Raw genomic sequence first — 27619 nt, 5'->3', positions numbered from 1 at the left:
GCCTTTACAGTTTTATTGTAAGCTTATGTAGAAATTTGAAGTGGCTTACTATCTTGAGATATATATTTTTGGGGGAAGAATTATCTAGTAGCATAATTCTTTAGAATAGAAGTATGTCCTACCTATGCATGAGCTTTGGAATTTATATGTTGGGATTGGTTTTCCAGGTATAGATCCATAAGTAATAAAATTTATTAAATGCCACATAGGTAAGACTTAAAGCATTGCATAGGGAGAGATTGACTTTGCTTGTAAATTATCTAATAAGACTGGCAAAGTTTTTTTTCATTTGATCTCTTTTCTAACTGGTTTCTTTTTGTTAACATAAATTTATACCTCCACATATTGTGGTCCTAGTTCACTACTCACAGCAGTCCTTTCATATTTTTGGGTTTTTGGGGGTGTTATTTATGCATGTAACAATTCAGTATATTTTCTGAAGTATACAGTCAATCTGTAAACTTCTATTTGATTCTTTAAGGAATTATCTAGTTTACCTGTTGATTTTTAAATTTTTAAAAAATTTATTGTGTGTGTGTGTGTGTGTGTGTGTGTGTGTGTGTGTATGTGTGTGAGAGAGAGGAAGGGGGAGAGAGAGAGAGAGAGAGAGAAACAAGGGAGGAACAGAGAGAAAGGGAGAGAGAGGATCCCAAACAGGCTCTGCACTGTCTGTGCAGAGACCCAGGTAGGGCTCGAACTCACAAACCGCGAGATCTTGACCCAAGCCGAATCAAGAGTTGGACACTCAACTGATTGAGCTACCCAAGAGCCCCTCTAGTTTACCTGTTTATCTGAGCTTTGGTTTTACCACCAGTAGATCTGTTTGCTTTGTAGGGTGTGCCTACAGCACACAGCATGTATAGCAGCATAATAGGATGTAGGAAAAGGGTATCCAGAGCATCTGCTTCTCTTCCTCATGGAACTTTGTCTTGTTTAGGGATATAAGCTGTTGCTCTTTTGGTTTTTATGTTTTCAATTAACCCTGTTTTCTCAGACTGATGATGAAATTTATCTTTCCAAGCCTGACCAAGAAGTTGTTACCATACCAGATCTGGGAAGTCTCTCTTCACCTCTGATAGACACAGAAAGGAATCTGGGCCTACTTCTCGGATTACATGCTTCCTATTTAGCTATGAGCACACCACTGTCTCCGGTTGAGATCGAATGTGCCAGTAAGAAAAATTTGCTTTCTGCTAACAGATTAGAAGGTTATTTTAGCTGAGTCTTACGTGCTATTTAGAATAGGAGAAGAATCAACACAGTTGTTGGTGAGTAAAAATAAGGATCGTGGGACTATGACACTAAACCAATGAAATAGAAATAGTTGTGAATGGCTTTCATTTGCTCTCATGACCTGTGGCAGCAGAGGAAGCTAACAGGTGCATGGAAATATCAGTCCTATGCGTGCTCTCACTTTTGCTTCCTGTAACAGATGGGTTCAACTTGGCTGTCGTCTCCATGTGACATGGATTGGCTGTTCCTATTGGGGATAATATTCTTTTTGAGGATTGTGTTTTTACTAGACCCAAATACCTTTTGGGATTGCGACCTTTTTAATGACCTAAAGTAATAAAATTTCACTATATTCCATAAGGTGGATTTAAAGTTTTGTTTACATATTCCTACATTTCTCTGTCTGCCAACCATCCAGCAAGCATTTACTGAGTAAATACTCAGTATGAGTTACCATGCTAGGTGCTCAATGCATTAAGTGTGCATTAGACACTTTTCTGCTTTTAGGTGCTTTTTGTGTGATGATGAGCCAGACATTATAATAGAGCAGTACACAGGGTAGAAGAGCATGAAATGGAGACATTTGTAATTTGTTCTGATGGGGAAGAAACCCCATCAGAGGTGGAGTAAGGACATTGGAGTCCCAGAAAAGTGAGTGTGTGAATCTTCTGGGCAGAAATACAGGTGTGTGAGGAGAATTTGTTAAGAAAAGTAGGGCTTCCTGTTGCTTGTGTATGTGTACTGTCAGGAGAGAATGCTAGTGGGCAAGGATGGTCAATGTACTTGGTCAGCCCAGCCTTCTGGAACAAGCCTTTGGTGTGCATGCTGGGCATTTTGCTGCCTGCAGAGCCTCTCAGGGGGATGGACTCATCCTTTCCCTCAAATATTTGTAGTATGGGGAAGATACATTTCTTCTAAATCAGCAAAGAGGGTGGGAAATGAGAAGAGTCAGAGTAGAATTGATCAGAAAGTACTATGGGCCCTGGTGGGTGGGGCCTAAGCCATCAGAAACCACCTTTAGAGCAGTATCTTTGAGAGATTAGAGGGAGTTCTAAATATAGAGACCTAGGGAAGGTCATGATCATATTTGTGTTTTAGAATTAATGTAGCACTTAGGAGAATGCTCCTGGATCTTCTAAAATCTAAATTTTCAGTAAAAGAACATGGAGTACATCCCAAATTTGATTGCTTGGGTTTTGGAGGACTATTTTGATAACAGAAGTCATTGAAAAAAATTTGTAGCAATGAACAAACTGATTCTTCATTTTTTTGGGTGAATCTCACTCCAGTTATCTTAGCAATTAGAATGAGCATCCACATTGGCACTGATGCATATTCTTGTGTGTCTAGCCATGCCTCACGCAGGTCTCCTTTGTGAGACACACATAGTCTACTGGGTCTCCAGTCTCCAAGGATCTGTCTCTTACTAAGGTCCCATGTTATATGATTAGTAGTCTCTCATTTTTATTATTAGATTAATGCTCTAGGGAAATATGTCCTGCCCTAAGTATGTTTTTTCTTTGTAGTCCCCTTCTCATGTGCTGCTTTCCTACCTGGATGCTCAGTGTTTTTATCTTTATCCAGATCTCTGCTCAGTTGTCACTTCCACAGAAAATCCTTTACCGACTCTTGCAGTAGTGGAGGTCTATATACTCTTGTACCAACTGTAGTACTTTGTAGCATACAGTTATCCTAATTGAAATTGAGTGATTGCTTGTGTAAGTGTTGCCTCCATGCTGCTCTCCCTAGTAAAATGCAATGCCCCAGTGTTCCCACAATATCAGTAGAATCAGTCAGCTCCATGTTTTACTGGGTATCTAGAAAAGTTGTACTGGAACTATTATACTGAGTTCTGATACCATGCTTAAGATGTAGTGAATAGCCAGAAGTGTTAACCTATTTTCATGCAGACATAGGGATTATAAGCCAGTCTATATAAATGTTAGATGTGACTCTTTAATATGAATGATGCTGAATTTTTCCTCTTAAATCAAATATTCACTTCTTATCTTTTATATCAATGTTTATTTCTGAATAGTACACTCACGTTTCTCTTTAATGTTTGCATATGCACTTTCTAGAGTGGCTTCAGTCATCCATCTTCTCTGGAGGCCTACAGACCAGCCAGATCCACTATAGCTACAATGAGGAGAAAGACGAGGACCATTGTAGCTCTCCTGGAGGCACTCCTGCTAGCAAGTCCCGACTCTGCTCCCACAGACGGGCCTTAGGAGACCATTCTCAGGCATTCCTGCAAGCCATTGCTGACAATAACATACAGGATCACAATGTGAAGGTGAGCGAGGCCTTCCCACACTTAGTGTCCTTGGTTTACCGTAAAACTTTGATATGTGAACACTTTCATGTTCTCTGATTTGCTTAGCACAGACTTTAGTTACATATTATTTGTAGGTCTGGTTTGACTTCAGGTCAGGTCATGATCTCAAGGTCATGAGATAGAGCCCTGTGTTAGGCTGTGCACTGGGCATGAAGCCCGCTTAAGGTTCTCTCTCTCCCTTTGCTTCCTCCCCTGTGTGCATGCGCGCTGTCTTTAAAAAAAAAAAAAAAAAGAAAAAGAAAAAAAGGCTGATTCAATTCAATATGTCAGTGATGTTTTAGAAGCATTGCTGATTGCAAGTACATTAGAAATTGTGGCATGTAGTTTGGAATTTATGAGGGCGTGTTAGGTGGCTCTGAAGTTACCCTCCAGCTGTTTCTGTTACAGGACTTTCTGTGTCAAATAGAAAGGTACTGTAGGCAGTGCCATTTGACCACACCAATCACTTTTCCTCCTGAGCACCCTGTGGAAGAGGTTGGCCGCTTACTATTATGTTGCCTTTTAAAGCATGAAGATTTAGGTATGAATCTTGACATTTTAGCTATACTGTACGTTTTTCAACTGACATGCAATGTGTATTCATTCTTACGCTGCCCCTTTTTAAAAATGTCTTTTACAGGTCACGTGGCATTATCTTTAGTTCACGCAGGAACCCTTGGTATTGAGCAAGTAAAGCACAGAACATTGCCTAAATCAGTAGTGGATGTTTGTAGAGTTGTTTACCAAGCAAAATGCTCACTCATTAAGGTGAATACATTTTTATTCTTTTTTTGTGTGTTTTGCAGATAGTTGGTAAAATATTTGTTAAGTTGTCTTTTCATATTTAACTTTGTAGACGCATCAAGAACAGGGTCGTTCTTACAAGGAAGTCTGCGCTCCAGTCATTGAACGTTTGAGATTCCTCTTTAATGAACTAAGACCTGCAGTTTGTAATGATCTCTCTATAATGTCCAAGTTTAAACTGTTAAGTTCTTTGCCCCGTTGGAGGAGGATAGTTCAGAAGATAATTCGAGAACGAAGGAAAAAGAGAGGTAAAAGATGGGAAGATGCTGTCAAAGTGTGTGCTTTTCCCCAGTATATTTGAGTCTGTGATTTGAGTGAAGCTGTTTGCTACTGCTTAGTACATGTGGATTTCCACAACTGCCATGATATTTGTTGTGTGTATTTATGATTAAATAGACAAATCCTGCTTATTTTTCTTAGACATCAGATAATGATACAACTTTGCTATTGAGTATGTTATGATTTGGTAATTACTAAATTGATGCTGTACAAGGTAAATACTATAAACTTTATTAAATTGATGGGGAAGAGGAAGTGTTTTTTTTTTAATCACTTGTCCTGGTAAATGAGATATATGAGAATGTTTATTCTTTTAGTTAGTCTTGCCATTATTGTAAGGAAATGTTTTCCTTTGGAAATATTGAGTATTCTGATACATGGAGAATTGTTATAAAAGGAACTAAAAGAATTACTAATATTTTCAGGAAGCAACTGTTTAGGGATGTGGAGAATTTTTATATTAAATGAGCAAAATTTGAGTACAAGTACATGAAATACTTTGGAATTTGGTTAATTGTGATTATAAACACGTTTTGCAGAAATTTCTGATTATATTCTTATGAATTATACCAATTTATTCACAGATAAGCTTATTAAACTATTATTTACTGAGTTTTTGATGGACATTATGAACAATGATGTCATAAAAGACTAACTTTGTGTTAGAAGCCATCCTGAATTGATTGTTCTTGAGAAAACTCTTAACCACAACAATTTGCCTGAATCCTAGAGATGCTCTGAATCAGGAAATCATGGTAGGAATGCTTCTGGGATCCCTTTAACCTAGGTAGTAAGGAAATTCATAGTAGAGGCACAGGCCTGGGAGACCACCATCTCAGCTTGAGGAACAATGATGCCCTCACCACCTGGCCATCGCCTCCATGGATTCTGAGGCCATGTTGTCACCTCTTAAAGTTTCTTGTTGTGGGTTTAAATATTTAGTTGTGTAAGTTTGAAGCTGTTTTTGTTTTTATTTTAAGAAAATCAAATAACTTATAAATGATTATTACTGGTGCTGTGTTAGGCTCACCAAAAGCACCCTTAAATTTGATGATTCACTGGACTCAGAAGAGCTGTTATACTCACAGTTACAGTTTATTACTGTGAAAGGATACAGATTAAAATCAGCAAAAGGAAAGGCACATTGAGGGAAATCCAAAGAAAACTAGGCCTAAGCTTCCAGTTCCCTCCCAGTGGAGCTGCATAGGGCCGTGCTTAGTTCTCTCAGCAGTGATGTGTGACAGCATGTGTGAAGGGCTGTCAGCAAGGATGCTCACCTGAGCCTTGGCATCCAAGATTATTATTGTGGGTCAGTCACATAGACATATGGGGCCTGCATGGTTACTCTCAGTTATTTAGACTCTAGCTTCCACAGTAGAAACAGGTGATAACTGTAAGTCACATTCTTAGCATAAACTGTCTGTTCAAACTGGAAAACATGGCCTTAGACCTCAGGCATACAGAAACAATTTTCTCAGGCAGAACATGTCAAGGACTTGGATCTCAGTTCACAGGAGATGGCCAAGTGCTGAAAGGACAGTGTTTCTTGGGAATTTGCAGAGTTTGGGCAACCCAGACCTGCTGTGTTAGTGTTTACTGCTCATGTGTATTATTAATTATATTCCTTATTATATTACTTGCTGAGAAGAAATAAACTAAAAGTCTTGAAAGGGAGCAAAAATATGAAAGCAACACCACATATCATATTGAAAATTCAATAGAAATTTCCCAAATTAAAGAGACTAACATAGTAAAAGGTATCCAGTTAATTCAGTTCAGTTGCATAGTGGTGACAGATTCATTGCATTGGTCCAGAGTGGGCAAGCTGGGGACAAATGCAGCCTGCTGCTTGCTGTATGTTGCTCATGAGCTAAGATTGGGTTTTGAATTTTAAAGTTACTTTAAAAAACCAAAAGAAGAATAATATGTTTGACACATGGAAATTATATGAAGTTTAAATTCAAGCATCTGTAAATAAAGTTAGCTGCTTTTCAGCTTGCAACAGCAGAATCTAGTATTTGCAATAGACTGACTGGCCTGCAAAGACTAAAATACTCACCATCTATCTGGCCCTTTAAGAAAAAGTTTGCTGACTACTGGGCTTCTCTTTCTGTATGACCATCATAGCACCTTCCCCATCTTTCTGTACATGATGTGGAGTAGCAGAGTGTTATTATTGAATGTCATGTGAGAATAATCATGATAGTTTTTACTTTTGTAGTTTGAGCATTTCAGTTGACAGTGGTATTTACATGTTTGAGTAAAATAGGTCCTTTACCTTCATGCATATTTAATACTTCTTAATTTAAAATTGTATATAAGTAAATGAATTTTATAATGAAAGATGTTTTTAATCATAGTTCCTAAGAAGCCAGAATCTACAGATGATGAAGAAAAAATTGGAAATGAAGAGAGTGATTTAGAAGAAGCTTGCATTTTGCCACATAGTCCTATAAATGTGGATAAAAGACCCATTACAATTAAATCACCTAAGGTGAAGTATTTTCTGTGATTCTGAGGCTGGCTGAATAGAAACACAGCACATAGCAAGGGAACCCATAAGTATTGTCACTTTGTCCTTGAGCGTCTATAGGATAGAGAGTGTAGTGGGTTATTATACATATGGGTGACCGCCCCAGTCATGCCTGACACACTTGATTTATGGTGTCCTGGTTAGATCGATAGCTGGAAAAGTGTTCCCTTTTACTTTTAGTAGTACATTATATCATTATTCATTTGCCATTCATTCACTGAATGTATACTTTGCTCTAGAAACTGTCCTGGTCACATAGGCTGTTGAAACCTATGATAATTTAACTTTGTATACCATGTTAGTCTGTTCCAAAGTATGTAAGTATAGAGATTATAAATTCATTTATAAGCCTATTTATGGCATAGTTATTTTTGCCATAAATTAGTTACTTAATTTAAAATATTTTACCAATTTAAACGTACTTGCATTTATTTATAATTTATTTGAGTAACTGTTTCAGAGCCCATGTTAATAAGGTAAACTAATGGTGAAAATGGCTTTCTTTTGTCAGGATAAATGGCAACCACTGTTGAGTACCGTTACAGGTGTTCACAAATACAAGTGGTTGAAGCAGAATGTTCAGGGTCTCTATCCACAGTCTGCGCTCCTCAGTACAATTGCTGAATTTGCCCTTAAGGAAGAGCCAGTGGATGTGGAAAAAATGAGAAAGTGCCTACTAAAACAGGTAAAATTTGCTAAAAACATTCTTCTCTGCATGGGATAATATACACAACATTTAACTGTATGCATTCATATTTTGCAGTTGGAGAGAGCAGAAGTTCGTCTGGAAGGGATAGATACAATTTTAAAACTGGCAACCAAAAATTTCTTACTTCCATCTGTGCAGTATGCTATGTTCTGTGGATGGCAAAGACTTATTCCTGAGGGGATTGATATAGGGTAAAACTTTATTATAACATTTTTTCTTAATAAGGGAAATTCTGGCAACAAGACATTATTTTATTGAAATTAAAAGTCTGGCAATATTCTGATTTTTTTTTAATGTTTATTTTTGAGAGAGAGAGCGCAAGTGGGGTGGTGGGGGGTGGGGGGAGTGGGCGGAGAGAGAGAGAGACAGACAGAATCTGAAGCAGGCTCCAGGCTCTGAGCTATCAGCACAGAGCTCGACACGGGGCTTGAACTCATGGACTGTGAAATCATGACCTGAGCCAAAGTCGGACGCTCAACTGACTAAGCCACTCAGGCGCCCCCTTTCCGGCAATGTGCCACGTAAAATTCTTTATCTTTGTTTGAAAGGGAACCTCTTATGGATTGCCTAAAGGATGTTGATTTGATCCCACCTTTTAATCGGATGCTGCTGGAAGTAACTTTTGGCAAGCTATATGCTTGGGCTGTTCAGAATATTCGAAATGTTTTGATAGATGCAAATGCAAAATTTAAAGAGCTTGGTGAGTTAAAAAAAAAAATCTGATGTTTAAAAGGCTGTATTAAGATTGCTGTTGAAGTATTGCCCGTAATCATGTTAGCATTATCTTATACTTTGGCTCTTAATTATATGTTGTGGAAACTTACAAATGCTAATTTTTTGCTCTTTGAGAAGACTTTAATAACTTTGTACATTAGAATGATAATCTTTAAAAAATTTTTTATTTTTATATTTATAGATATATAAATATATTTATATTTTATTTTTATTTTTTGAAAGTGTGCACACACGTTCCTATGTGTGGGGTTAGGGGCAGAGGGAGAGGGAGAGAGAGAATCTTAAGCAGGCTCCCATGCCTAGTGTGGAGCCCCAACTCAGGGTTTGATCTCATGACTGTGAGATCATGATCTGAGCTGAAATCAAGAGTTGGACACTTAACTGACTGTGCCACCCAGGTGCCCGTAGACTGATACTCTAAGCTGCTTTAAGGTTTCTCAAATTTTAAACGGAACTTTCAAAATTCAGCAGAAGACACAATTTTGTAGTGTCCTAATAGTAAGCTTTTACATTTTAACATTTTCATGTGTATCACTAACACCATATACCCTAAAGTGTATATCCTTTATTAATACTTAATTTATTGAATAGTTTGAGCACCTGCAGAGAAATGCTAGGATTGGTTTTGTGGAAGAGAAGTGAAATATGACTCTTGTATATGAAATAAAATGAGTAAGCCACCAGGGATATTTAGAGGAGCTGCATGTTAAGTTTTGCAGACAAATGGAAATAGGTATATGTGGATTGATGGTGGTAGGATTATTGCAAAGCAATGAACAGCTGCCTGATGTCCACACTCTTTGGAAACCCATTGAAAAACATAGTTTTTAAAAAATTGCTATTGTTTTCCTCATCTGTATGTTCTTATATCCACATGCAAGAAATTTATGTGGGTGCTAATGCCATTTAGGTATCCAGCCTGTCCCTCTACAAACCATTACCAATGAGAACCCGTCAGGACCAAGCCTGGGGACGACCCCACAAGCTCGCTTTCTCCTGGTGATGCTCAGCATGCTCACCCTGCAACATGGTGCAAACAACCTGAACCTCCTGCTGAACTCTGGCATGCTTGCCCTGACACAGACAGCACTTCGGCTGATTGGTAGGTTGACACTAGTCATTTATGAAAATGCCAAGGTTTTTTCTTCATCTTTTCTTTCTCTTTATAAATTTTTTTTATTGTGGTAAAATGAAAATAACATAAAATGTATCATTTTTTTACAATTATTTTATTTTATTTTTATTTTATTTATTTTATTTATTTTTCAATATATGAAATTTACTGTCAGATTGGTTTCCATACAACACCCTGTGCTCATCCCAAAAGGTACCCTCCTCTATACCTATCACCACCCCCCTCCCTCCCACCCCCCATCAACCCTCAGTTTGTTCTCAGTTTTTAAGAGTCTCTTATGCTTTGGCTGTCTCCCACTCTAACCTCTTTTTTTTTTTTTCCTTCCCCTCCCCCATGGGTTGCTGTTAAGTTTCTCAGAATCCATCTAAGAGTGAAACCATATGGTATCTGTCTTTCTCTGTATGGCTTATTTCACTTAGCATAACATTCTCCAGTTCCATCCACGTTGCTACAAAGGGCCATATTTCATTCTTTCTCATGAGGGTACAAAAAAGTTATGTAACTAGATACTGGTAATGCTTGTACAACACTGTGGATATGCTTAATGCTAATCAATTATAAAGTTGTTTAAAATGATACATTTTACTCCTGTATCCCTTGGTAGTAAAACATATTATTTTAAACAACTTTATAATTGATTAGCATTAAGCATATCCACAGTGTTGTACAAGCATTACCAGTATCTAGTTACATAACTTTTTTGTACCCTCATGCAAAGCCATACCCATTTAGTGGCAGCTCCTGATTTCCCACTCCCCCAGCTTTTGGCAACAACAAATCTGTTTTAAGCTCTGTAGATTTTCCTATTCTGAATATTTCATATAAATATAATTTTTATATTTCATATAATTTTTAGCCTTCTGTATATGGCTTATTTCACTTAGCATGTTTCAGTACTTCATCTCTTTTTATGGTTAAAATATATGAATATACTACATTTTATTTATCCTTTTATCCATGGTTGGACATTTGGCTTGTTTCTACTTTTTGGCCATTGTGAGTAATGCTGCTAGGAACATTTGTGTACAAGTTTTTGTTTGAACACCTGTTTCCATTTCTTCTGTTATATACCAAGGAGTGGAAGTGCAGGGTCATAAGGTTATCCTATGTTTAACATGCTAAGGAACCTCCAGTCTTTTCCCTAGCACTGCACCATTTTCCATTCCCCCTCAGCAATGGACTGGCTTCTAGTTTCTCCACATCTTCACCAACAGCAGTTTTTCTCTGGATGGATCAAGGCCATCCCAGTTGCTATGAAGTGGTATCTCATTGTGGTTTGATTTACATTTTGCTAATGTAAGGACATTGAGCATCGTTACACATGTTTGTTGGTCATTTGTATATCTTCTTGGAGAAATTTCTTTTTTTTTCTGGTGTGTCAGTTCTGCTTTACTTTTTTTTTAATTAAAAAATTTTTTTTTGATGTTTATTTATTTTTTAGAGAGAGAGACAGAGTGTGAGCAGGGGAGGGTCTGAGCAGGCTCCAGGCTCCTAAACAGACTCCAGGCTCTGAACTGTTTTCACAGAGCCTGATGTGGGACTTGAACTCGCAAACTGCGAGATCATGACCTGAGCTAAAGTTAGACGCTTAACCAACTGAGCCACCCAGGCACCTGGGTGGCTTTTTTTTAATTAAAAAAAATTTTTTTTTGTATTTTAATTTACATCCAAGTTAGTTGGCATATATTGCAATTATGGTTTCAGGAGTAGAATCCAGTGATTGATTCATCCCCTATGTATATAACACCCAGTGCTCATCCCAAGTGTCTTCCTTAATGCCCCTTATTTAGCCCATTCCCCCCACCCACAACCTCTCCAGCAACCCTCAGTTTGTTCTCTGTATTTAAGGGTCTCTTATGTTTTGTCCCTCTCCTTGTTTTTATATTATTTTTGCTTCCTTTCCCTTATGTTCATCTGTTTTGTATCTTAAATTCCACATATGAGTGAAGTCATATGATATTTGTCTTTCTCTGACTAATTTCACTTAGCATAATACATTCTAGGTCCATCCACGTAGTTGCAAATAGCAGTATTTCATTCTTTTTGATTGGTGAGTAATACTCCATTTTGTGTGTGTGTGTGTGTGTGTGTGTGTGTGTGTGTGTACATTTCGATACGTTGGCTATTGTCAATAGTGCTGCTATAAACATTGGGGTGCATGTGCCCCTTCAAAACAGCACACCTGTATCCCTTGGATAAATACCTAGTAGTGCAATTGCTGGATTGTAGGTAGGGTAGTCCTTTTGTGATTTTTTGAGGAACCTCCATACTGTTTTCCAGAGTGGCTGCACCAGTTTGCATTCCCACCAGCAGCGTGAAAGAGATCCTCTTTCTCTGCATCCTCACAAACATCTGTTCTGGCCTGAGTTGTTAATGTTAACCATTCTGACAGGCGTGAGGTGGTATCTCATAGTGGTTTTGATATGTATTTCCCTGATGATGAGTGATGTTGAGCATTTTTTCATGTGTCTGTTAGCCATCTGGATGTCTTCTTTGGAGAAGTGTCTATTCATGTCTTTTGCCCATTTCTTCACTGGGTTCTTTGTTTTTTTGTGTGTTGAGTTTGATAAGTTCCTTTATAGATTTTGGATACTAACCCTTTATTTGATATGTCATTTGCAGATATCTACTCCCATTCTGTTGGTTGCCTTTTAGTTTTGTTGATTGTTTTCTTTGCCCTGCAGAAGATTTTTATCTTGATGAGGTCCCAATAGTTCATTTTTGCTTCTGTTTCCCTTGCCTCCGGAGACGTGTTAAGAAGTTGCTGTGGCCAAGATCAAAGAGGTTTTTGCCTGCTTTCTCCTCGAGGATTTTGATGGCTTTCTGTCTCACATTTAGGTCTTCCATCCATTTTGAGTTTATTTTTGTGTATGATGTAAGAAAGTGGTTCAGGTTCATTTTTCTGCATGTCGCTATCCAGTTTTCCCAGCACCAGTTGCTGAAGAGACTGTCTTTATTCCATTGGATAGTCTTTCCTGCTTTGTCAAAGATTAGTTGGCCATACGTTTGTGGATCCATTTCTGGGTTCTTTATTCTGTTCCATTGATCTGAGTGTCTTTTTTTCTGTCACTACCATACTGTCTTGATGATTACAGCTTTATAGTACATCTTGAAGTCTAGGATTGTGACACCTCCAGCTTTGGTTTTCTTTTTCAGGACCATTTTGGCTATTTGGGGCCTTTTTTGGTTCCATCCAAATTTTAGGATTGTTTGTTCTAGCTCTGTCAAGAATGCTGGTGTTATTTTGATAGGGACTGCATTGAATATGTTGATTGCTTTGCGTAGTATTGACATTTTAATATTTTTTCTTCCAATCCAGGAGCACGGAATATTTTTCCTTTTTTTGTGTGTCTTCTTCTATTTCTTTCATAAGCTTTCTATAGTTTTCAGTGTATAGATTTTTCACCTTTTTGTTTAGGTTTATTCCTAGGTATTTAATGTTGTTTGGTGCAATTATAAATGGGATTGATTCCTTGATTTCTTTTTCTGTTGCTTCGTTATTGGTGTATAGAAATGCAGCCAATTTCTGTGCATTGACTTTATATCCTATGACTTTGCTGAACTCATGGATCGGTTCTAGTAGTTTTTTGGTGGAATCTTTTGGGTTTTCCATATAGAGTATCTTGTTGTCTGTGAAGAGTGAAAGTCTGACTTCCTCCTTGCTGATTTGGATGCCTTTTATTCCTTTGTGTTGTCTGATTACTGAGGCTAGGACATCCAATACTATGTTGAATAATTCTGTCGAGAGTAGACATCCTTGTCATATTCCTGACCTTAGGGGAAAGGCTCTAAGTTTTTCCCCATTGAGGATATTAGTGGTGGGTCTTTCATATATGGCTTTTATGATCTTGAGGTGTGATCCTTCTATCGCTACTTTCTTGAGGGTTGTTACCAAGAAAACATGCTATATTTTGTCAAATGCTTTCTCTGCATCTAATGAGAGGATCACGTGGTTCTCGTCCTGTCTTTTATTGATGTAATGTATTACATTGATTATTTTGCAGATATTGAAGTAGTCCTGCATCTCAGGTATAAATCCCACTTTGTCGTGGTAAATAATTCTTTTAATGTATTGTTGGATCCAGTTGACTACTATCTTGTTGAGAATTTTTGCACCCATGGTCATCAGGGAAATTGGTCTGTAGCTCTTCTTTTTAGTCAGGCTTTGGGTTTGGAATGGAAGCTTTCCTTACATTTCTATTTTTTGGAATAGCTTCAAAAGAATAGGTGTTAACTCTTCTTTAAACTTTTGGTAGAATTCCCCTGGAAAGCCATCCGGCTCTGGGCTCTTGTTTCTTGGGGATATTTTTGATAACTAATTTGATTTATTTACTGGTTATGGGTCTGTTCAAATTTTCTATTTATTCTTGTTTCAGTTTGGTAGTGTATATCTTTCTAGGAATTTGTCCAATTCTTCAGATTGCCCCGTTTATTGGCATATAATTGTTCATAATATTCTTTTATTATTGTTTGTATTTCTGCAGTGTTGGTTGTGATATCTCCTCTTTCATTCTTGATTTTATTTGGGTCCTTTCCTGTTTCTTTTTGATCAAACTGGCTAGGGGTGTATCAACTTTGTTAATTCTTTCAAAGAATCAGTTCCTGGTTTCATTGATTTGTTCTGTTTTTTTTTTTTTTTCCAATAGCATTGATTTCTGCCCTCATCTTTATTATTTCCTGTCTTCTGCTGGTTTTGGGTTTTATCTGCTGTTCTTTTTCCAGATCTTTAAGGTATAATGTACGTTGTGTATCAGATCTTTCTTCCTTCTTTAGAAGGTCTGGATTGCTATTTACTTCCCTCTTATGACTGTCTTTGCTGTGATCCAGAGGCTTTGCTCTGTGGTGTTATCATTTTCATCGACTTCCATGTACTTTTTAATTTCCTCTTTAACTTGTTGGTTAACCCGTTCATTCTTTAGCAGGATATTCTTTAGTCCAAGTATTTGTTGTCTTTCCAAATTTCTTCTTGTGGTTGATTTCAAGCTTCATGGTGTTGTGGTCTGAAAGTATGCATGGTATGATCTCAATTTTTTGTACTTGTTGAGGGCTGATTTGTGTCCTGGTATGTTATCTGTTCTGGAGATGTGCAGAGATCCATGGAGATCCATGTGCACTTGAGGAGAATGTGTATTCTACTGCTTTAGGATGAAATGTTCTGAATATATGTGTTAAGTCCATCTGGTCCAGTGTGTCATTCAAAGCCATTGTTTGCTGGTTGATTTTCTGTTTAGATGATCTGTCCATTGTTGTAAATGGGATATTGAAGTTCCCTACTATTATGGTATTATTGTCAATGAGTTTTTATGGTATTATTGTCAATGAGTTTCTGTATGTTTGTGATTAATTGATTTATATATTTGGGTGCTCTCACGTTTGGCGCATAAATGTTTACAGTTGTTAGGTCCTCTTTGTAGATAGACCACTTAATTATTATATGATGCCCTTCTTCATCTCTTGATACAGTCTTTATTTTAAAATCTAGTTTGTATGATATAAGTATGGCTACTCTGGCTTTCTTTGGTTGACCATTAGCATGATAGATGGTTCTCTATCCCCTTATTTTCAATCTGAAGGTGCCTTTAGGTATAAAATGGGTCTCTGGTAAACAGCATGTAGATGGATCGTGTTTTCTGATCCATTCTGTTACCCAGTGTCTTTTGATTGGAGCATTTAGTCCATTGACTAATATTTTCAGGAAGCAACTGTTTAGGGATGTGGAGAATTTTTATATTAAATGAGCAAAATTTGAGTACAAGTACATGAAATACTTTGGAATTTGGTTAATTGTGATTATAAACACGTTTTGCAGAAATTTCTGATTATATTCTTATGAATTATACCAATTTATTCACAGATAAGCTTATTAAACTATTATTTACTGAGTTTTTGATGGACATTATGAACAATGATGTCATAAAAGACTAACTTTGTGTTAGAAGCCATCCTGAATTGATTGTTCTTGAGAAAACTCTTAACCACAACAATTTGCCTGAATCCTAGAGATGCTCTGAATCAGGAAATCATGGTAGGAATGCTTCTGAGATCCCTTTAACCTAGGTAGTAAGGAAATTCATAGTAGAGGCACAGGCCTGGGAGACCACCATCTCAGCTTGAGGAACAATGATGCCCTCACCACCTGGCCATCGCCTCCATGGATTCTGAGGCCATGTTGTCACCTCTTAAAGTTTCTTGTTGTGGGTTTAAATATTTAGTTGTGTAAGTTTGAAGCTGTTTTTGTTTTTATTTTAAGAAAATCGAATAACTTATAAATGATTATTATTACTGGTGCTGTGTTAGGCTCGCTTATTTGCTGCTCTGCTTCATCCCTGCTTGCCGTCGTGGCAGCCATTTGAGATTGCATCTCAACTATAGCATCTTTAACTTTGCCCTGACTAGATTTTATATCGTTTACCTCTGCTGAAATGGATTCTATGCTTTTTTCAACCCCAGCTGGTATTCTTATTATTGTGATTCTAAATTCTGGTTTAGACATCCAGCTTGTGTCTGTGTTGATTAAGTCCCTGGCTGTCATTTCTTCCTGTCTGTTCTTTTGGGGTGAATTCCTTAGTTTCATCATTTTGGAGGAAGAAAAAGATTTAATAAAATAAAAAGTAAAAATTGAAAAAATTACCAACAACACAAAAAATCAAATAAAGGATGTTAGATCCTAAGTGCGTTTTGGTCTGGTTGTTGAAAGAAGCATGATAGAATAGAGAAAAAAGGGAAAGAAAAAGGGAAAAAAATAGGAAAACGTTTGGATATTAAAAAAAATACAATAAAATAGAATAAAATGAAAGGATGAAAGTAAATGGAATAAAAAATTACAAAAAATTACAGTAGGAAAAAATTAAAAATCTTTTTTTTTCAATACATGAAATTTATTGTTAAATTGGTTTCCATACAACACCCAGTGCTCATCCCAAAAGGTGCCCTCCTCAGTACCCATCACCCACCCTCCCCTCCCTCCCACCACCCATCAACCCTCAGTTTGTTCTCAGTTTTTAACAGTCTCTTATGCTTTGGCTCTCTCACACTCTAACCTCTTTTTTTTTTTTCCTTCCCCTCCCCCATGGGTTTCTGTTAAGTTTCTCACGATCCACATAAGAGTGAAAACATACGGTATCTGTCTTTCTCTGTATGGCTTATTTCACTTAGCATCACACTCTCCAGTTCCATCCACGTTGCTACAAAGGGCCATATTTCGTTCTTTCTCATTGCCATGTAGTACTCCATTCTGTATATAAATCACAATTTCTTTATCCATTCATCAGTTGATGGACATTTAGGCTCTTTCCATAATTTGGCTATTGTTGAGAGTGCTGCTGTAAACATTGGGGTACAAGTGCCCCTATGCATCAGTACTCCTGTATCCCTTGGGTAAATTCCTAGCAGTGCTATTGCTGGGTCATAGGGTAGATCTATTTTTAATTTTCTGAGGAACCTCCACACTGTTTTCCAGAGCGGCTGCACCACTTTGCATTCCCACCAACAGTGCAAGAGGGTTCCCGTTTCTCCACATCCTCTCCAGCATCTATAGTCTCCTGATTTGTTCATTTTAGCCACACTGACTGGCGTGAGGTGATATCTGAGTGTGGTTTTGCTTTGTATTTCCCTGATAAGGAGCGACGTTGAGCATCTTTTCATGTGCCTGTTGGCCATCTGGATGTGTTCTTTAGAGAAGTGTCTATTCATGTTTTCTGCCCATTTCTTCACTGGGTTATTTGTTTTTCGGGTGTGGAGTTTGGTGAGCTCTTTATAGATTTTGGATACTAGCCCTTTGTCCGATATGTCATTTGCAAATATCTTTTCCCATTCCGTTGGTTGCCTTTTAGTTTTGTTGGTTGTTTGCTGTGCAGAAGCTTTTTATCTTCATAAGGTCCCAGTAATTCATTTTTGCTTTTAATTACCTTGCCTTTGGGGAAGTGTTGAGTAAGAGATTGCTGTGGCTGAGGTCAGAGAGGTCTTTTCCTGCTTTCTCCTCTAGGGTTTTGATGGTTTTCTGTCTCACATTCAGGTCCTTTATCCATTTTGAGTTTATATTTGTGAATGGTGTGAGAAAGTGGTCTAGTTTCAACCTTCTGCATGTTGCTGTCCGGTTCTCCTAGCACCATTTGTTAAAGAGACTGTCTTTTCCATTGGATGTTCTTTCCTGCTTTGTCAAAGATGAGTTGGCCATACGTTTGTGCGTCTAGTTCTGGGGTTTCTATTCTGTTCCACTGGTCTATGTGTCTGTTTTTGTGCCAATACCATGCTGTCTTGACGACTACAGCTTTGTAGTAGAGGCTAAAGTCTGGGATTGTGATGCCTCCTACTTTGGTGTTCTTATTCAAAATTACTTTGGCTATTCGGGACCTTTTGTAGTTCCATATGAATTTTAGAATTGTTTGTTCTAGTTTCGAGAAGAATGCTGGTGCAATTTTGATTGGGATTGCATTGAATGTGTAGATAGCTTTGGGTAGTATTGACATTTTGACAATATTTATTCTTCCAATCCATGAGCAGGAAATGTCTCTCCATTTCTTTATATCTTCTTCAATTACCTTCATAAGCTTTGTATAGTTTTCAGCATACAGATCTTTTACATCTTTGGTTAGATTTATTCCTGGGTATTTTATGCTTCTTGGTGCAATTGTGAATGGGATCAGTTTCTTTATTTGTCTTTCTGTTGCTTCATTGTTAGTGTATAAGAATGCAACTGATTTCTGTACATTGATTTTGTATCCTGCAACTTTGCTGAATTCATGTATCAGTTCTAGTAGACTTTTGGTGGAGTCTATCGGATTTTCCATGTATAATATCATGTCATCTGCAAAAAGGGAAAGCTTGACTTCATCTTTGCCAATTTTAATGCCTTTGATTTCCTTTTGTTGTCTGATTGCTGATGCTAGAACTTCCAACACTATGTTAAACAACAGCGGTGAGAGTGGGCATCCCTGACGTGTTCCTGATCTCAGGGAAAAAGCTCTCATTTTTTCCCCATTGAGGATGATGTTAGCTGTGGGCTTTTCATAAATGGCTTTTATGATGTTTAAGTATGGTCCTTCTATCCCAACTTTCTCAAGGGTTTTTATTAAGAAAGGGTGCTGGATTTTGTCAAAGGCCTTTTCTGGATCGATTGACAGGATCATATGGTTCTTCTCTTTTCTTTTATTAGTGTGATGTATCACGTTGATTGATTTGCGAATGTTGAACCAGCCCTGCATCCCAGGAATGAATCCCACTTGATCATGGTGAATAATTCTTTTTAAAATGTGTTGAATTCGATTTGCTAGTATCTTATTGAGGATTTGTGTATCCATATTCATCAGGGATATTGGCCTGTAGTTCTCTTTTTTTACTTGGTCTCTGGTTTAGGAATCAAGGTAATACTGGCTTCATAGAATGAGTCTGGAAGTTTTCCTTTCCTTTCTATTTCTTGGAATAGCTTGAGAAGGATAGGTATTATCTCTGCTTTAAACGTCTGGTAGAACTCTCCTGGGAAGCCATCTGGTCCTGGACTCTTATTTGTTGGGAGATTTTTGATAACCGATTCAATTTCTTCGCTGGTTATGGGTCTGTTCAAGCTTTCTATTTCCTCCTGATTGAGTTTTGGAAGAGTGTGGGTGTTTAGGAATTTGTCCATTTCTTCCAGGTTGTCCAATTTGTTGGCATATAATTTTTCATAGTATTCCCTGATAATTGTTTGTATCTCTGAGGGATTGGTTGTAATAATTCCATTTTCATTCATGATTTTATCGATTTGGGTCATCTCCCTTTTCTTTTTGAGAAGCGTGGCTAGAGGTTTATCAATTTTGTTTATTTTTTCAAAAAACCAACTCTTGGTTTCAAAAAACATAATTTCTGTTTTCACAAATAAGAAAAGAAAAAAAAATTGAATAGATGGACCAGGTAACAGAATCAAATATGAATGAAATTACATCCTGTTTCCTCTAGCAGTCAAACTATGAAGCACTTTATAGTCCTTCAACTAAGCAGGCAGAGAGCCTTGTGGTGGTCATCTAGAGCTTGGCTGGCACTGTTGGACATGGTTTTGTGTAATGGCTCCATTCTCCACTGGATGGTGCTTCTTAGCTTACTGGGGTGGATCGTTGTGGTGCATGAACATGTGTATGCACATGTGTATGATAGGTGAAAATGGTGTCACCCAGGTACCCAGTCTCTAGTATCAGAACTCTGTGCTCTCATGTACCAGCAATCAAGTACCCTTTTTTTGTCTCAGGCTCCATCCACTCCCTGCTTTTATACTGTGTGGGACCACACTGTCAGTGTGCAAGGTTGCACCTCCCTCTTGAATTTCATTTCAGATGAGGCTGTGTTTCCAAATCCCTTCTGAGGGCCCTGTGCCTTTGACCTGCTCAGACCCTCTTGGGGAGGGTCTCACTGAGCAATGGCCAGTTGCCAGCCTGCCCTCAGGAATGTTCGCATGATGGTACTGTTGCAGATGCCTAGATACTGTGGCCTAGATATCTGTGGGTGCCAGCCAGCCCCAGAAAAAGTTGGCGTGATTGTGTAGCAGCAGTGTTTCAGGGATTATGGTAAATCACAATACATATCTGGTGCCAGGCTTCACAGCCCCTAACATCATGTTCCAACACCAGCAAATATGGCTGTTCTATGGGTTCCACTGGGACCTTTGCCTGTGGGGAGGCTGCATAGCCTCTACCAAATGTCCTCTCATCAGGGGAGCTGCCTCTCCTTATGTGGCCAGAGGACCCCCTCAGACCTTGCTGTTTGCTCCTGGGGATTCGCCCATCTCACCAGAGCTCTGCCACATATCGAGAGTTTCAACTCTGTATCTCCCTTTATAGAGTCCTGATGGTATTTACAACCTTCCCCTTTCTCCTTCCTCCCTTTCTTGTTCAGTCCCTTATGGGTGTTCCCACTCTCTTTCTCTCAGTTACTTTCAGTTGGAGTGCTTTTCCCCTACTCTTCCCTCTGTCTCTGTCCTCTCTCTGCAAGCAAAAATAGCTCCCTACCCTCTGTGGCTTTTCTCTTTCCCAGTTCTCCTCTCCATGCTGCATCCCTGCTAAGTTCTGTGGCTTACGTTATGCAGATTGTTGTGTTGATCCTCATATCAGTTTTCTGGGTGTACAAAATGGTTTGGTGCTTATCTAGCTACATTTCCGGAAGTAGAGAAGCAGAAAACTTTCAGCTGCTCTGCCATCTTGGCCTCTCTTCTCTTTCTTGGAGAACTTGCTATTGAAAACTTTTGCCCAGTTTTAAATTGAGGCATTTGTCTTTGTATTGTTGAGTTGTAGGAGTCCTTTACATAGTCTGGATGCTAGACCATTATCAGTTATATGATATGAAGATATTTCCTCCCACTCTGTGGGTTGTGTTTTACGCTGATGCACAGAAATTTTAAATTTTGGTGAAGTCCAATTTGTCTGTTTTTCTTTTGTTTCTTGTGCTTTTGATGTCATGTTCAATGAACCATTGCCAAATCCCAGTTAATGGGGATGGCTCACTGTGTTTTCTTTTTTTAAGTTTATAGTTTTAGTTTTTATAGTTAAGTCTTTAGTCCATTTGTAGGCAATTCTTACAACGGTGTGAGGTAAGAACTCCTTTTACTTCTTTTTGTTATCCAGTTGTCCTAGTACTGTTTGTTGAAAAGACTTCTTTTCCCAAGGTCTTGGCCCCCTTGTGAAATCATTTGACTATAGTTATTACAGTTTATTTCTAGACTCTCTGTTTTGTTGGTCTGTATGTCTGTCATTATGTCAGTACCACATTGTTGTGAACACTAGCTTTGTGGTAAGTTTTGAAATAAAAAAAGTAGTTTTCCAACTTTATTTTTCTTTCTCAAGATTATTTTGGCAATTTTGGGTCCTTAGCATTTCAGGAATTCAGGTCCATAGGAATTTCAGGCCTGGCTTTTCCATGTCTGGAAAAAAATAGCTATTGAGCTTTTCTAGAGGTTGTATTGAATCTGTAGATTGTGTTAGGGAGTATTGGTATCTTAACAAATATTAAGTCTTTCTTTCCATGATCATGGGATGGCTTTATATTTATTTAGGTCTTCTTTCATTTCTTTGAACTGTATTTTATAGTTGTATTGTTATAGGGTAATGCTGGGCTCAGAGTGAGTTAGGATTTGTTGCATTCTATTCTATTTTTGGAGAGTTAGAGAATTGGTATTAAGTCTTCTTTAAAAGTTTGGTAGAATTCACCAGTTATGCCATCTGGCTCTGGGTTTTTCTTTGTTGAGAGGTTTTGATTACTGATTCAGTCTCTTTCAACGTTTATTTATTTTTGGAACAGAGAGAGACAGAGCATGAACGGGGGAGGGGCAGAGAGAGAGGGAGACACAGAATCGGAAACAGGCTCCAGGCTCTGAGCCATCAGCCCAGAGCCTGACGCGGGGCTCGAACTCACGGACCGTGAGATCGTGACCTGGCTGAAGTCGGATGCTTAACCGACTGCGCCACCCAGGCGCCCCTACTGATTCAGTCTCTTTACTTATTCTAGGTCTACTCACATTTTCTATTTCTTCTTAACTCAGTTCAGATCATTTAGGTGTTTCTAGGAATTTATCCATTTCATCTAGGTTAGCTAATTTGTTGTTGTATAGTTGTTCATATATTCTCTTACTGTTCTTTTTATTTCTGTAGAATCAGTAGTAATGTCCTCACTTTCATTTCTGGTTTTAGTTATTTGCATCTTGTCTCTTTTTTCTTAATCTACCTAAACGTTTGTCATTTTTTTGATATTTTCCAAAAAACTGACTTTTATTGATTCTATTGTTTTTTAATTATCTCTGCTCTAGTTTTTATTCTTTCTTTCTTTCTTTCTACTATGGGTATATTATTGTGTTCTTATTTTTCTAGTTCCTCCAGGTGTAGAGTTAAGTTACTGATTTGAGATTCTTCTTCATTTTTGTTAAGTTTATTTATTTTGAGAGAGAGAGTGTGTGTATGCAAGTAGGGGAGAGGCAGAGAGAGAGAGAGAGAGAGAGAGAGAGAGAATTCTAAGCAGGCTGTGCACTGTCAGCACAGAGCCCAGCGTGGGGGTCAAACTCACGAACCATGAAATTATGACTGCAGCTGAAATCAAGAGTTGGACTTTTAACCCACTGAGCCACCCAGGCACCCTCTTCTTTTTTCAATGTATGCCTTTGTAGATAACAATTTCCCCAATAGCACTGCTTTTTTTGCATCCTATAAGTTTTGGTATGTTGTGTTTTTGTTTTCATTCGTCTCAAAGTATTTTTTTTTTAATTTAAATTTTAGTTAATTAACATACAGTGCAATATTGGTTTCAAGAGTAGAATTCAGTGATCATTACTTATGTACAACACCTAGTGCTCATCACAAGTGCCTTCCTTAATACCCATCACCTGTCTAACCCATCTCTGACCCACCTCCCTCCATTAACTCTTAGTTTGTTCCCTATCATTAAGAGTCTCTTGTGGTTTGTTTCTCTCTTTCTTCTTTCCCTCCATTCCCATATGTTCATCTGTTTTGTGTCTTAAATTCCACATATGAGTGAAATCATATGGTATTTGTTTCTCTCTCGTAGACTTATTTTGCTTAGCGTAATATATTTTAGCTGTATCACATTGCTGCAAATGGCAAGATTTCATTCTTTTTGATGGCTGAGTAATATTTCAGTGTGTGTGTGTCTGTGTGTGTGTGTGTGAGAGAGAGAGAGAGAGAGAGAGTGAGAGAGAGAGAGAGTGTGTTTTTGTGTGTGTGTGTATACCACAGCTTCTTTATCCATTCATCAGTTGATGGACATTTGGGCTCTCTCCATAGTTTGGCTATTGTTGATAATGCTGTAAACATTGGGGTGCATGTACCCCTTCAAATCTGTATTTTTGTATTCTTTGGGTAAATAACGGTGCAATTGCTGGATTAGTAGGGTACTTCTATTTTTAGCTTTTTGAGGAACCTCCATACTGTTCTCCAGAGTGGCTGCACAAGTTTACATTCCCACCAGTAGTGTAGGAGGGTTCCCTTTTCTCCGCATCCTTACCCACGCCTCTTGTTTAGCCATTCTGATAGGTGTGAAGTGGTATCTCATTTTTTGATTTGTATTTCCCTGATGATGAGTAATGGTGAGCATTTTTTTCATGTGTCTGTTAGCCATCTGGATGTTTTTGGAAAAGTGTCTATTCACGTCTTCTGTCCATTTCTTAACTGGATTATTTGTGTTTTGTGTGTTGAGTTTGATAAATTCTTTATAGATTTTGGGTACTAACAAAATTTCTCTCATGATTTTTTTTTTACTTTGGGTGGTTAAGTGTTTGTAATTTAATTTCCATATACTTGTAAAATTTGTAGTATTCTTTTGTTATTTCCAGTTTCATTCTGTAGTTTTTGGAGAAGGTAATTGGTATGATTATAGTATATTTCAGTTTATTGAGACTTGTGTTCTAGTATACGGGCTATCCCGGAGAATGTTCCATGTACCCTTGAGAAGATTGTGTATCCTGCTTTTTTTCAGTTCTGTATATATGTGTGTCTATTAGATCTGATTGGTTTCTAATGTTTTTTTGTGTGAACTTTGAAATACTGCAGCGTCAGTCTTCTAAGTCCAAGTGAAAAAGCAAGGCTTTCTTAAGCTCTTTGGTCTTCTCAATCTTTGTGTCCGCATGACCCATTCAAAAATATGCATCAGTCTAGAAAACAGTCAGCCTCTATGAGTCATGCATCTGATTTCGTAAGACCTCATGAGTAATTAAAAAATGCTTTTAAAAAGTCTCAAACTTGTATTTCCATCTAGAAATTGCCTCTCTTTTTATATCATCTCCCTTTTTTCCAGCGGATCCAAATAGGTAAAAGTCACAGCACAAATTATTAATTATGGGGGCCTTTGTTAGGAGTTTAAATTTCAACCTTCCTTCTGGCCACAGAAAGCAAGGGAATTGGTCCCATGAATACATATCTATATTTACCGCTTTCCTTGATCAGGATTATTTTTCTTTAATATAAGATATTATAAGCAGGGTGCTTGGGTGGCTCAGTCAGTTGAGTGTCCGACTTCAGCTCAGGTCATGATCTCATGGTTCATGGGTTCAAGCCCTGCAACAGGCTGTGTGCTGACAGCTCAGAGCCTGGAACCTGCTTCGGATTCTTTGTCTTCCTCTCTCTCTGCCCTTCTCCTGCTCATGCTCTATCTCTCCCTCTCCCTCAAAAATAAATAAAAACATTAAGAAAAAAATTATAAGCATGTAATACTTTATATTAACTTTATGCATCAGATATGACAGCCACAAAATACAAAAGCACTTAAAAAAAGGTTCCCCTTTTTTTCTTATTGCAAATGTATTCAAATCCTTTGCAGTAATTTTGGCATTTATAGGGTTAGCATTATATCTGCCAGGGGAGCTCCTAGCTGGAATGTAACAGATGCCCTTTTTGAGGTCTCACTGAGGCACCATTGAGCTGGGCTGAAGAAAAGAATATTTTTTTTCCTAGTAAAACTGGGGAAAAGCTTTACTTTATCTAAAGCTTACTCCAGCCCTAAGAATTGAATAACCGTTTTTTTTTTAAATCCCTTTTGGAGGAGAGAGGATCACAGACTATGTACATTTTTGACCCACCCAAGCCCACCTTTGGGAATGTTTGGGCACCTTTTCCTCCCACTTGGAGGAGAGAACAAAGACTGAAGGAGTTAACAGGACTGTACTTTCCCCCCACCTCAAGTTAGCCAACAAGACCAAAAGCAGCCAGGGGATCCAGCACACTGATTCCTGGGGTTAAATTCACTATTTTAAAATCCATTTGTAAATTTTACTTCTTGTAGCTGATGGTTCAGCTTCTGTTTTTTTTTTTTAATTTTTTTTAAATATTTATTTTTGAGAGAGAGACAGAGCATGAACGGGGGAGGGTCAGAGAGAGGGAGACACAGAATCTGAAACAGGCTCCGGGCTCTGAGCTGTCAGCACAGAGCCCGACGCGGGGCTCGACCTCACGGACCGCGAGATCATGACCTGAGCCAAAGTCGGCTGCTTAACCTACTGAGCCACCCAGGCGCCCCGCTTCTGTTTTATATTATGGATGATTTCATTGCCATCAAGGACCAAATATTCATCATACTCCACCCCTTCATTCTTCCTTTTACCAAACAATACTTACGCAGTATTTCAGCTAGTCAAGGTTGTTCTAGAGATTCCTACTGCTGCCATCCCTGTGTCAGAGTCCCTAAGACCACGCCCAGATTCAGTGCTTTGTGAGAAGACCTTATCAGACTCCGGGTATAGTCACACTGAGGGCTAAGATTTACTACAGTGAAAGACTAGGAAGGAAAATCAGTGAAGGGAAGAGGCACATGGGAAAAATCCAGGAGAAACTGACACGAGTCCTGTCCTAGTGGAGTCACACAGGATGAAGTTCATTCTCAGCAAAAAGTTGTTGATTGTACATGTGAAATGTTGTCTACCTGGGAAGCTCATGAGAGACTCAGCACCTAGGATTTGCACAGGGGCAGGTCATGTAGGCACCTCCTGTCATATACCCAATTTCTAGACCCCTAGAAGGAAGCAGGTTTAAGCAGAGACCACATTGTACAAATAGTTTAGGCACTGTGAGGCCTCTTATCAGGGAGGGGTGGGAGCCCTCCTGAGATCCAGGTTCCCAGAGGCCAGCTGAGGGCTACCTTGCAAGCCAGCCCTTTCTAAGGACAGTGGTATCAAGCCTGCTGTTCTTAGCTCTTTTCTGCATAGTATCATAATTAAAGTTTGTTAATTTCTCATTGTTAGACATTTAGGTGGTTATCCTTTGCTTTACTATTCTAATAAAACATGTGATGAGTATTTTTCTAACCTAATCATTTGCTTTTTTTGGAAGAGGGGGCATAATTCCTAGAAGTAGAGTAAATGTCTCTGTTGATCATTCTATATCTTTTATATCTTCTGATACTTTTCTTTAATTAAACATTTTTTTTAAAGTTTATTTATTTTGAGAGAGAGAGAGAGGGAGGGGCAGGGAAGGGCAGAGAGGGAGAAAGAGAGAATCCAGGCAGGCTCCACACTGTCAGTGCAGAGCCCCGATGTGGGGCTTGAACTCACGAACTATGAGACCATGACCTCAGCCGAAAACAGGAGTTGACTTCTTAACCAGCTGAACCACCCAGGTGCCCCTCTTCTGATATATATTTATATATTTGGTTCTCCTTTTATCTTTTTAAATTCTCATCAATAAATCTTTCATGGTACTTATTATATTGACAATACACTATACACTATAGATTCTTTAAAATTATTTTCATCAGTCCTTACTAATTTTTGAAAAAAGTGTATTAAGGGGTGCCTGGGTGGTTCAGTGGGTTAAGCACCTGACTTCAGCTCACGTCATGATCTCATGGTTCATGGGTTTGAGCCCTGCATCGGGCTCTATGTTGACAGCTCAGAGCCTGGAGCCTCTTCAGTTTCTGTGTCTCCCTCTCTCTCTGCCCCTCCCCCATACTCTGTTTCTCTCTCTCAAAAATAAATAAACATTAAAAAAAATTTAAAAAGTGTATTAAGATTAGGATATTGTAACTACTTGTTGGCTCACATGCTGTTTTTGATGCTCTGATAGGTCCTAGTTGTGATAATGTTGAAGAGGATATGAATGCTTCTGCCCGAGGAGCTTCTGCTACAGTTTTGGAAGAGACAAGAAAGGAAACGGCTCCTGTACAGCTGCCAGTTTCAGGGCCAGAACTGGCTGCCATGATGAAGATTGGAACCAGGGTCATGAGAGGCGTTGATTGGAAATGGGGTGATCAGGTACTCAGATTTGATTTTAAACACATTAACCACACATTAGTCACCATCCTTACTTGCTTGCTCTTAGTGGGTGGAATTGGAATATATAACTATGTTAACTCAGGGCCTATGCAATTGACAGATGACGTAGTTGTGGATTCCTGGGCAGGTGAATAGAGTCAAAA

The 27619-nt window shown here is 38.3% G+C and overlaps 1 protein-coding gene across 1 annotated transcript in view; it reads left to right on the top strand.

The window, feature by feature from the left end:
* HERC2 (HECT and RLD domain containing E3 ubiquitin protein ligase 2) overlaps positions 1 to 27619 on the top strand; it is a 278735-nt gene that overhangs the window by 125946 nt on the left and 125170 nt on the right. The window contains 11 exon segments of the mRNA XM_043554905.1: positions 1022 to 1172; positions 3315 to 3529; positions 3959 to 4091; positions 4191 to 4318; positions 4407 to 4602; positions 6994 to 7127; positions 7678 to 7851; positions 7930 to 8066; positions 8424 to 8575; positions 9521 to 9712; positions 27268 to 27455. Of these exon segments, the coding sequence (XP_043410840.1) occupies positions 1022 to 1172; positions 3315 to 3529; positions 3959 to 4091; positions 4191 to 4318; positions 4407 to 4602; positions 6994 to 7127; positions 7678 to 7851; positions 7930 to 8066; positions 8424 to 8575; positions 9521 to 9712; positions 27268 to 27455 (1800 nt within the window).

Source organism: Prionailurus bengalensis, chromosome B3, assembly GCF_016509475.1.
Source record: "Prionailurus bengalensis isolate Pbe53 chromosome B3, Fcat_Pben_1.1_paternal_pri, whole genome shotgun sequence".
Lineage (NCBI taxonomy): Eukaryota > Metazoa > Chordata > Mammalia > Carnivora > Felidae > Prionailurus > Prionailurus bengalensis.
Note: the sequence above shows the minus strand (reverse complement) of the source record. Positions and strands in the feature narration are given on the sequence as shown.